Source organism: Urocitellus parryii, chromosome 3, assembly GCF_045843805.1.
Source record: "Urocitellus parryii isolate mUroPar1 chromosome 3, mUroPar1.hap1, whole genome shotgun sequence".
NCBI lineage: Eukaryota > Metazoa > Chordata > Mammalia > Rodentia > Sciuridae > Urocitellus > Urocitellus parryii.
In genome coordinates, this window is record NC_135533.1 from 13,575,495 (window position 1) to 13,588,218 (window position 12,724).

General features: G+C 34.0%; 1 protein-coding gene across 3 annotated transcripts in view; it reads left to right on the plus strand.

Annotated features, from left to right (window-relative positions):
* Nucleotides 1-12,724, plus strand: part of Braf (B-Raf proto-oncogene, serine/threonine kinase) — a 177,600-nt gene that overhangs the window by 70,680 nt on the left and 94,196 nt on the right. For all 3 annotated transcript variants that reach the window (XM_026405387.2, XM_077795927.1, XM_026405385.2), the window contains exon 2: nucleotides 973-1,074. In XM_026405387.2, the coding sequence (XP_026261172.1) occupies nucleotides 973-1,074 (102 nt within the window). The remainder of the gene's footprint in view (nucleotides 1-972; nucleotides 1,075-12,724) is intronic.

Below are 12,724 nucleotides of genomic sequence, written 5' to 3' on the forward strand. Positions count from 1 at the left end.
ACCTTACAAAAATCCATTTCATTGATAAAAACAGGTGTTTCCCTTAATTTTTATCTTTTCCCCCTTTTCAATTTCCCCTCTTTTAATGATCTATTTATGAGATACTTTGGAGTTTTTACACCTCAGAGTAGTGCATTTTAGCAGTATTTGAGATGGATAATAACTTTACCTTTCTTTTAAATGATGATTTTAATAGGGGAGGTGGGCAAGAAGAACTAGTTCTGCTTTTTTTTGTTTTGGTTTGTTTTTTGTGTTTTTTTTTTTTTTAAGATGTAATTTTTTTAGTTTTCGGTGGACACAACATCTTTATTTTATTTGTATGTGGTGCTGAGGATCCAACCCAATGCCCTGCGCATGCCAGGTGAGCGCGCTGCCACTTGAGCCACATCCCCAGCCCATTGGTTTGTTTTTTGAAGGAGGAGGTTAGTGTGTGTGTTTTGTTTTGTTTTTGCAGTTCTGGGAATGGAACTCAGCTCCTCATGCATACTAGGCCAGCAGTGTCACTGAATTACATCCCCAGCCCAGAATTAGTCCTTAAGCAAATCAGTTAAGGAGAGTACAGTACAGAGAAAAACTGAGGATCTGGAAATTGATTTTCTTAAAATTATCGTGTTCACCTAACCCTGGTTACCATTAGTGTGGAGATCATTGAAATTAGCAGTAATATAGAAAGATTATAAAATGAACATTTATTCGGCCATTAAGGAGGAGTAAAATAGAGGTGTACTAATGTGGGAAGAATTTTGAGGCATTGTTATTTAGTGGGAAAAATGTCAAAATGTTTTATATAATATTTATGTGTATTTATATGTTTTATATACATACATATTTGTTTTCCACATGAGTCAAAAGGGAACATTAAAGGTTAATACCAACCCTAAACATTTACATTTACTTTTTTGATGGAGGGCCTGGGATATACTAAATGATCTTTATTTATCTTTATTCTTTTAAAATATATATTTTTTTTAGGTGTGGAATATCAAACAAATGATTAAATTGACACAGGAACATATAGAGGCCCTACTGGACAAATTCGGTGGGGAGCATAATCCACCATCAATATACCTGGAGGTAAGCTTTTGAGTATCATATTTGTAGTAATTTTTTAAAGGAAAAATAAATGAATTTGTAAAAAGTTTTGTAGTGTTGATCTTGATTCTTGTAGGGTCTGGGATTAGCAATAGATACTGGAAGAGAGAATTAGCTTTGACTTTATTATAGTCTTAGTCTTGTTTCACTTGTTAAAATATACATGCACTATTTTATAATTTAGAAAATGTCAAAAGTAAGGAGGAAGTCCTCTTTAAACTTTAAAATATTTCTCTGAATAAAGAATTTTTAAAAGAGAGAAAGCACACTGTTTTGTTGTCAACAAAACTAGTGACCATATTGGAAAACGAGGAATTTTTGTAAAATATCTTTTCTAGAATAAGTGCCCCTACAATTGGTTTTTCTTCCTCATAGAAAAAAAAAATTGAATCATCTTGAAATAGCCCAACATTGCTTTACCTTTTTTTGTTTAATAGTTCCTTGAAGTTTGTGTCAAGACTTGATCATGATTGTAAATTTATATATGGAGTTAGTCGTTGTGTTAAGTCTTAATCCTGTGAAATAATAGGTACTATTGTAATCACAGATAAGCCTTCTTGACCTTAGTTTCCTTCTGGAAATCAGCCAGCCTCCATAGTGAGCCAGCTGTTGTGGAATGTAGGCACTCAGGTTCTACAGTACCCAGTGCACACCATTGCTCTCCACTGCCTTTACTTCACAGTAGTACTATATGACTAGTGATTCAGCTGTAATCACTAGTCATATAGGAAGATAACTCTAAATGATAAATGATTAGATTACCATTTGACTCCAAATGGCAGGGATTTTAAAGCATAGATTGAAAGACTCCAAATAAATTTCTAATTTAGTACTATAATTGCTTTTTTAAAGAAAAACCTTCATTATTTCATGAGAAAGTGCGATTCAGATTTCTAATTTAGTACTATAATTGCTTTTTTAAAGAAAAACCTTCATTATTTCATGAGAAAGTGCGTTTCTGAAATAAATTTTAGAATGGAGGGCTGTAGCAGTGATAGAGCCTTGGCCTAGCATACGCAAGTCCTGTGTTCCAGCGCCACCTGCCACCTCCCTCAACCCCAATCTAAACAGGGTAAAATAAATGTTGGAAGTTTGGATACCAATCAGCTAATAAACTGTTCTATTCTTTTCCTCCTATTCCTATGGCTTATCCCCCATCACACTACTAGTTAGGATCAATGGTAGGACTAGAATTCTTATCTGGATACTAGATACTTTTTCTAATATCTCATGCTATCCCTTTTACTTGGATGATTTTGGATGCCAGCAAAGGAGTCATGAAGATATAAATAGTCCTAGTGAAACCGATAATTCTTTTTTAATCAGAGTTAGACTATAAGCAGCAGTTTGCCTCATACCCATTTCTATGTCTTGGGGACTTTCCCCCCATGCTCAAATATAATACATTTGCAGCAGTAACCATGTCTTTCAATAGTAGTGATTCACCTCCTCCTCCACACACATACTCTTTAAGACTTTTTAATATTTAAAGACTGATCATTAATAGCAACAAAACTTTGACTTAATGTGTGCCCAGTACTGTGTTAAACGCATTTGTCAGTTTAATCCTTATCATTACTTTGGGCTAGATGCTAGGTGGTAGGTATTTTTGTTATCCCCATTTTGCAGGTGAATAAACAAAGCTTAAAGTGACTTACCCAAGGTGACACTGCTAATAAAGAGGGCAATTATCTAATGCAGAAGTCTATGGTCTTATTCTACCTTTGTCATGCCTTTGTGCCCCTCCACCCTTACCCATAGTTGGGCTAAATAATTCTAATTTCTTCAACCATTGTTCTTGACATGATTTGTGGATCTTTTACTAGGTATATTTTATTTGGTTGGTTTCTTTTTTAGAATTAGACACATAAATTTGGGTAATATATTCAAATTATATGTCAGATCATAACTCAAGGGTTATGACATTACCATGTGGTAAAGTAACAGATTCTTATACTACACAGTTTTTAGCTATATTTAGTGTTTATGAAAATATGTGTGTGTGTGTGTGTGTGTATATATACATATATACACAGGCATACATAGAGGGCCATAAAATACAATGATTAACTTGAGCCAGTGAGGTCACACAGACCCCATTTTTTAATCCCATTCGGACCTTAGTTCCTGCAGACAGTTTACCTAGTCTCCCTGTGTCCTACCTCATAAAATGAGAATAAGATTACACATGTGGTAATTTAAGGTTCTGAGCTTTATGTAGTTTCTGAAATACAGTCCTGCACAAGTAGTTGGTTCATTCATTCAACAGATACTTATTGGGTTCCTTCTAACATTTGCACGGTAATGGTAGCACAACATATGAATGCCCCTGGGGATATAGAAATTTTTTTAAAAGATCCTAAATCTCTGCCTTAAACTAGTTGTGCTTGAATCAGGGAAGAGAGGTACATACAATGAACATATAAATGAGCTAGAACATTGTACTTAACAACATTTAATGTACTGTGAAGAGGACCCTGGCTAGAGGTTATAGAATTCTTGCCTATGGAAAACTGACCAGTCCAAGAGAAAAGACTTGTAAGTAGTGATATTTGAAGGCCCTTCAGTGTAAAATCAAATCTACACCCACCATTCTACAGGTTTCTAATCCCGCACTTAAGCAGTCCTTAATATGTTTTCTTTTTTTCCTTTTATTGGGGTGAAATACCCAGAAAATTTACCATTTTAACCACTTTTAGGTATAGAATTCTGTGATTTTAGTGCATTCATAGTGTTGTGCTACCATTACCACATTACTGTTATTTATCTCCAGAAGATTTTTTTTAACACAGAACAGATTGGTAATTTATTTTCATTCACTTGATTTATTAGAGAAAGATTCTTAAGAATATTGAAGACTGGTGTGTGTGTTAGCACACGCCTATAATTCCAGCAACTTGGAAGGCTGAAACTAGAGAATTGCGAGATCAAAGCCAGCCTCAGCAAAAGCAAGGCGCTAAGCGACTCAGTGAGTCCCTGTCTCTAAATAAAATACAAAATGGGGCTGGTGATATGGCCCCTGAGTTCAATCCCCGGTACTCCACCCACAAAGAAAAGAATATTGAAGACCTAAATAAATAAGCAAATTACATTTTAGTTCCATCTGATATGAAAATCTGCCTGTGACTTGGAAACAAGAAAATGTACCTTATTACAAGTATAATGACCACTCATAAGACTTAATTATAGGGCTGGGGTTGTGGCTCAGTGTTAGAGCGCTTGCCTAGCATGCGTGAGGCACTGGGTGATTCTCACCACCACATACAAATAAATAAAATAAAGGTCCATCAACAACTTTAAAAAATTTAAAAAAAAAATAAGAATTATATATATATAGGATGCAAAAAAAAAGGACCATCAATACATGTGAAAAAGAAGAAATAATATACAGCATTTTTGGATGACAGCGCATGCAGAAATAATGACTAAATTCTGTAGAAGATCTTTATCATACCAAACTGAAACTTTTTTAAATATTTATTTTTATATCTTTACTTCATTTGTTTATTTTTATGTGGTGCTGAGGATCTAACCCAGGACCTAACACATGCTAGGTGAGTGCTCTACCACTGAGCCCCAGCTCCAGCCCCCAAATTGAAACTTTTTATCCATTAACCACTAACTCCCTATTTCTCTCCTCCCAGTCTGTAGCAACCAACATTCTCTTGTTTATATGAATTTTAATACTATGGTGGAATCATACAATATTTGTCCTTTTGTGACTGGCTTGTTTCACTTAGCATAATGTCTTCATGATTTATCCCTGCTGCAACATGAATAATGCATGCTTAAAAATTCCCTTCCTTTTGAAGTCTCAATAATATTCCATTATGTGTGTGTGTTCGTGTGCATCACATTTTGTTTAGCCATTCATTTGTCAGTGGACACTTGGGTTGCTTTTCTTGTTATGAAGAATGCTGCTGTGAACATGGGTATAAAAATAGTTGTTTTGGAAATATATCAAGAAATAGAATTGCAGGATTACATGATAATTATATTTAAGTTTTTTAAAGAAATTATCATACCTTTTTACATAGTGCTTGCACTGCCTTACCTTCTTTTTTTATGTTTTTATTTGTTCTTTTTAGTTATACATGACAGTAGAATGTATTTTGAGATATCATATATACATGAAATATAAATTCCCATTCTTTTTGTTGTACATGATGTGGAGTTACACTGATCTTGTATTCTTAGTGAACATAGGAAAGTTATATGTTCAATTCATTCTCCTGTCTTTCCCCATTCCCATCTCTTCTCCATCTGCATATCAGAGAGAAAATTGACCCTTTAGGTTTTGGGGCTTATTTCACTTAGCATGATAGTCTCCAATTCCATCCATTTACCAGCAAATGCCATAATTTCATTCTTCCTTATGGCTAAGTAATATTCTATTGTGTACATGTATCACATTTTCTTTATCTGTTCTTCTTTTGAAGGACACTCGGTTCCGTAGCTTAGCTATTGTGAATTGAGCTGCTATGAACATTGATGTTCGAGTCACTATAGTATGCTGATCTTAAGTCCTTTGAGTATTTGCTGAGAAGTAGGATAACGGATCAAATGGTGGTTTCATTCCAGTTTTTCTGAGGAATCTCAGTACTGCTTTCCAAATTGGTGGGGCTGCACCAATTTACAGTCCCACCAGCAATGTGAGAATGTACCTTTTTCCCCATATCCTCGCCAACATTTTCTGTTCCTTATATTCTCAATAATTGCCATTCTGACTGGAGTGAGGTGAAATCTTGATGCAGTTTTAATTTGGATTTCTCTTAATTACTAGTGATGTTAAACATTTTTTCATATGTTTGTTGGCCATTCATATGTCTTCTGTGAAGTGTCAGTTCAGTTTCTTTGCCCATTTATTGATTGGATTATTTTGGTTTTTTTTGGTGTTGAGTCTTTTAGTTTGATACAATCTCATTTATTGATCCTTGATTTTCTTTCTTGCACTTTCAGAGTCTTTTTGAGGAATTCAGTTCCTAGGTCGACATCATGGAGATTTGGACCTACTTTTTCTTCTAGTAGGTGGATCTCTAGTCTCATGCCTAGGTTCTTGATTCACTTAAAGATAAGTTTTGGGTGGGGTGAGAGATAGGGTCCTAATTTAATTGTGTTACATATGGATTTCCAGTTTTCCCAGCACCATTTGTTGAAGAGGCTGTCTTTTCTCCAATGTATGTTAATGGTGTCTTGTCTAGGATGGGATAACTGTATTTATGTGGGTTTGTCTCTGTGTTTTCTATTCTGTACCATTGGTCTTCATGTCTGTTTTGGTGCCAACAACACATGGTTTTTGATACTACAGTTATTTAGTATAACTTAAGGTCTGGTATTGTGATGCCTCCTGCATTACTTTTCTTGCTGAGGATTGCTTTGGCTATTCTGGCCTCTTTTTTTAAATTATTTTTTAGTTTTAGGTGGACACAATATCTTTATTTTACATTTATGTGGTGTTGAGGATTGAACCCAGTGCCTTGTGCATGTCAGGCGAGCACTCTACCACTGAACCACAGCCCCAGCCACCCCCTCTTTTTTTAATTTTTTTTTTTTTGGTTGTTGTTGTATACAACATCTTTATTTATTTTTATGTGGTGCTGTGATTCAAACCCAGTGTGTCACGCATGCAAGGCAAGTGATCTACCACTGAGCTATAACCCCAGTCCCCCGGGCTCTTATTTTTCCAAATGAATTTCATGACTGCTTTTTCTATTTCTATGAAGAACTTCATTGGAACCTTAGTAGGAATTGCATTAAATCTGTATGGTGCTTTTGGTAGTATGACCATTTTGACTATATTTATTCTGCTTATCCAAGAACGTGGAAGATCTTTTCATCTTCTAATATCTTTTCCAATTTCTTTCTGTAGTTTTCCTTATAGAGGTCTTTCACGTCTTTTGTTAGATTGATTCCCACATATTTTATTTTCTTTGAAGCTTTTGTAACTGGGATAGTTTTTCTAATTTCTCTTTCAGTTGATTCATAATCAACCAGTGTATAGATCACAATTGATTTACGAGGGTAAATGTTATATATCCTGCTACTTTGTTAAATTCACTTATGAGTTAAGTTTTCTGGTGGAGTTTTTAGGATTTTCTAAATATAGAATCATGTTGTCAGCAAATAGGGGTAGTTTGAATTCCTCTTTTCCTATTTGTATCCCTTTATTTGTATCTCTTTTGTCTAATTGCTCTGGCTAGAAGTTTCCAGAACTATGTTGAATAGAAGTGGTGATAGAGAGTATTTCTGTCTTATTCCTGTTTTTAGAGGGAATGCTTTCAATTTTTCTCTGTTTAGAATGATGTTGGCCTTAGATTTAGCATGTATAGCTTTTATAATGTTAAGGTATGTTCCTACTGTTTGTAGTTTTTTTTAGTGTTTTGAATGGATGCTATATTTTGTCAAATGCTTTTTCTGCATCTTTTGACATAATCAGGTAATTTTTGTCTTTAAGTCTGTTGATGTGATAAATTACTTTTATTGACTTCCTAATGTTAAACCAGCTTTGAATTCCTGGGATGAACCCTACTTGATCATGATGCACTATCTTTTTAATATGTTAATTTACCAGTATTTTTGCATCTATGTTCATCAGGGATATTGGTCTGAGATTTTCTGTCTTTGTTGTGTCTTTGTCTGGTTTTGGTATCAAGGTGATATTGGCTTCATAGAATGAGTTTGGAAGGGTTCCCTCCTTTTCTATTTCTTGGGATAATTTGAGGAAGATTGGTGTTGGTTCTTCTTTGAATGTTATGGTAGAACTCTGCTGAGAATCCCTCTGGCTTTTCTTGGTAGGCTTTTGATGTCATCTTCAGTTTCATTGCTTGAAATTGACCTGTTTAAATTTTCTGTGTGCCGTTTCAGTTTTGGAAGGTCATATGTCTCTAAAAATTTGTTGATGTCTTCAAAATATCTATTAGAGTATGAATTTTCAAAATAGGTCTGATTATTGTCTGTGTCCATTGTGATATTTATTTCCTTTTCATCATGAATTTTATTTGAGTTTTCTGTCTCTTTGTTAACTTGGCTAAGGGTTTATCAATTTTACTTTTTTTTTTTCCCCCAAAGAACCAACTTTTTGTTTTGTTGATGTTTTGGGATTGTTTCTTTTGTTTCAAATTAATTGATTTCAGCTCTGATTTTAATGATTTCCTGTGTTCTACTGTTTTGGTGTTGATTTGTTCTTCTTTTTCTGAGCCTTTGAAATGTAATGTTAGGTTATTTATTTGTTGACTTTCTACTCTTTTAATGGATGAGCTCAATGCAATAAACTTTTCTCTTAGCATTGCCTTCATAGTGTCCCAGAGATTTTGATGTGTTGTATTGCTGTTTTCATCCATCTAAGTATTTTTAAATTTCATCCATGATTTCTTCTTCTATCCATTGGTGTCATTCAATAGCATATTATTTAGTCTCCAGATGTTAGAGTAGCTTTTTTTTTCTCACTGATTTCTAATTTCATTCCATTATGATCTAAGAGAATGCAACAACTGAGCTGTATCCCCAGCCCATCCTTTCATGTTCTTATTGGCCATTTGTATGTCTTCTTTAAGGAAATGTGTATGTAAGCCTTTTGCCATTTTTAATTGTGTTGTTTGGGTATTGGTTATTGTGTTAACAGTTTTTTTTTTAACATTCTGGATATCAGTCTTTATCAGATAAATGATTCATAGATATTTCTCCCATTCTGTGGTTTTCTTTTTCACTCTGTTAATAGTATCCTTTGATACACAGAAGTTATTTTACTTTTGATAAAGGCCATCTTAACTAGTTCTCCTTTTGTATCCTGTTCCTTTAGAGGCACAGTGATGCTTAAGAAGTAATATCAAATCCAATGTCATTTATGTTTTCCCCTAAGAGTTTTATCATTTTAGCTCTTATGTTTTGATCTTTGATCAATTTTGAGTTAATTTTTGTATACAGGGTAAGGTAAAGGTCAAGCTTCATTCTTTCTTATATGGATACCCAATTTCCCAACATAATTTGTCAAGAATGCTATTCGTTTCCAGTTGAATAGTCTTGGCACTCTTGTCAAAAATAATTTGGCCATATATGGGAGAGTCTGTTTCTGGGCTCTCTGTTCTGTTGGTGTGTCTGTGATTGTTTGATCTCTAACTTTGTAGTAAAAAAAAGTTTTGAAATCAGAAGTGTGAGTCCTCTAGCATTGTTCTTTTTCAAGATGTTTTGGCTATTCCGGGTCCCTTGAAATTTCAAATGAATTTCAGAAAGGATTTGTTTTGTTTTTTAATTTCTATAAACATGTCATCAGAATTTTGGTACAGATTGCATTGAATCTATAGGTTTATTTGCTTAGGATTGGCATTTTAAGAGTTTTTAAGGTATGAAAGGACAGCAAAGAATAACCATATATTTAAGAAAAATTCTTTTAGCCAGAAAGACAACTGCAAATACGGTGGTAGGAACTCAGACATTAGAAGAAAATTTGTAAATAACTGTACTTAACTATACTTAACATCAGAGCTACTAAAGTAGCAGAACTCTTGGAAACTAAAATTACTATACAGAAAAAAAATATATGTATGTATACACACAGACTTGTGTGTATGTGTACAGATTAATAAATGTTGGAAGATACATATTTCAGAAACAGAACAAAAACAGATGGAAATGTTAGATGAAAGATCAGAAAATTAAAGAATATATTCAGATCTGTACAAATTATCAGTACTTTTAATTATGAGAAATAGAAAACTCCAAAAACAGTTTGAGAAAACAAATAGGTTTTATTTTCCCTTAACAAGAAGCATAGAGGTAAATTATCATAAGATTAGTATTCAAAGTTGTTAGTACTGGATTGTATCTCTATAGTCCTTTTGTTTGTTTGTTTGTTTTGGTTTGGTTTGGTTTTTTCTTTTTGTTGTTTTGGTCAAGGCTACAGTAGATTTGAGTCTCTCTCCCTCAGAAAACTCCTCAAAGAAAAAGCAGCAAATAGAGATTATGTTGTATACTGAGTTCTTGCCAAGAGGAAACTCTTTCTCCAAAATTCCCTGTAAGTCTTCCCTTTATATCTTATTGACAAGAGTTAGGTCATTCTCAGCCCTAGACCTATTGACTGTACTTATTAACATTTCCTGAAATGAGAACTAGGATCAATTTTTCCAGTATTGACAATTTTTCTTCAGATTAGTGGTGCTTCTGAAATCACCCTGCATATCTAGTTATAACACTTGAGTTCCAGTTAACTCAAAATGTATGATTGTATGTCTAGGGTCCCCTGCCAGCTGATGACAGTAATAGTCCCTGATATTTATTAAGTCCTTGGTATATGCACCAGGCCTATTCTAAGCATACAGTAACTTATGTAATTTTCAACCCACCCTTTGAGTTGTTCCTACTATTCTTATTTTTGTTTTATAGATGAAGAAACTCAGACGCAGACAGGTTTAATAATAATATGGCCATGGTTATACAACTAATAAATGAAATAGCCAGTGTTCGAAGCCAGACATTCTGATTTTAGAATCTGTGCTCTCAATCACCATATCATTCTGATGCTTGACATCTTTTCTGATTGTAAGTCTGTAGGACAGTGCAGAGGCATTTCATCAGTTTTTGCAATAAAAGGAATATTAGAAGCTAGGTGCTTCCTCTGAAATACAGAGGAGTCCATTGCATATGTTTGGGGGCAGTTTGTAAGATTCATCATATGTTATGAAATTAAGTTTAGTAAGAACAAATTTAACTAGCTAAATCATTAAAAAATTATTTCATTGTTTTTCCCATTACATTAAAATTGAGTAGATCTTTGAATTTTTTCCCTCCAATCTTAATTGAAAAATAATTCTCATAAGATTAATTTTCTTAAAATACATGATTCTGTGGTTTTTCATATACTCATAAGAAGTTGTACATCATCATTACTAACTCCAAAACACCTTTATCACCCTTAGAATGAAATTCTTAATCCATTAGTATTCATTCCCTTCAGCCCTTAGAAACTAATATGATCTACTATTTGTTCCTATGGATTTGTCTCTATACACTTTCTGTATCCATTCTTCAATTGATGAACACTTGGGCTGTTTATACTTTTTGGTTATTATTAATAATTCTACTGAGAGCTTTCATGTACAGGTTTTGTGAAGGCATGCACAGGTTTTTCATTTCTTTTGGTTGTATGCCTAGGATTAAAATTGCTGGGTCCTATGGTAACTCTTTAAGTTTCAAGGAATTGCCAGTCCCAAGCCTTTGCACTATTTTACATTCCTACCACCAATATATGAAAGTTCCAGTTTTGTCACATCCTCACCAACCCTTGTTATTTTCTGTTTGTTTTCATTATAACCATTCTAGTAAGAATGTATTGGTATCCAGTTTGATTTTGGTTTACAGTTCCCAAATGACTAATGATGTTGAACATCTTTTCATATGTTAGCCATTTGTATATCTTCTTTGGAGAAATTTCTACTCAAATCCTTGACCCATTTTATTTTTATTTATTAGTTTGTTTGTTTATTTACTGGTAATGGGGATTGAACCCAGGGGACTCTTTATATATATATAAAATTAGTTGTAGATGGACACATTACCTTATTTTATTTATTTTTATGTGGTGTTGAGGATTGAACCCAGCACCTCACATGTGTTAGGCGAGTATTCTACCACTGAGCCACAACCCCAGTCCCCCAGGGGACTCTTGAACCACATCCCAGTCCTTACAATGTTTTTTATTTTGAAACAGGGTCTCACTAAGTTTTTTAGGGCCTTATTAAATTGCTAAGGCTGCCCTCGAACTTGAAATCCTCCTGCCTCAGCTTCTTAAGTTGCTGGCATTACAAGCATGCACCATCAGACCTGGATCTTTACCCATTTTCAAATCAGGTGTATGTGTATTTTTATTCTTCAGTTGTAATATATTCTTTATATATTCTTGATAGTAGGCCCTTATCCAATAGGATTTGTGATATTTTCTCCCATTCTATGAGGTGTTTCTTTTAAAGCACAAAAGTTTTAATTTTGATTGGAGTCAGGTTTATTCTTTTCTCTTCCTTTTTTTTTTTTTTTTGGTTGCTGTACTTTTTGGGGTGTCATATATATGAAACTATTACCTACCTAATTCATGGTCAGGATGATTTACTCCTACATTTTCTTGTAGGAGTTTTATGGTTTTAGTTCTTGTACTTTTTAGGTATCTGCTCTGTTTTGATTTAATGTTTTTGATACTAGGGATTGAGTACAGGGGTGCTTTACCACTGAGCTATATCCCTAGTCCTTTTCAGTTTTTACTTTGAGACAGGATTTCACTAAATTGCTGAGTGTCTTGCTAGCTTGCTGAGGCTGACCTCCAACATGGAATCCTTCTACCTCAGTCTCCCAAGCCTCTGGAATTACAGGTGTACACTACCACACCCAAATTGAGTTAAATTGTAATGTGATGTTAGGTAGTAGTTTAACTTTATTCTTCTACAAGTGGCTATCCAGTTGTACCATTTTTTGAAAAGACCATTTTTTCCTCCATCAAATTATCTTGGCACCATTGATGAAAATCAGTTGACCTTAGGACCCTCAGTTTTGTTTTGTTGTTCTATATGAGTATGCTTATTCCAATATTACACTGCCTTGATTATTGTAGCTTTTAGTAGATTTAGAAACAGTATGAGTTCTCCAAATT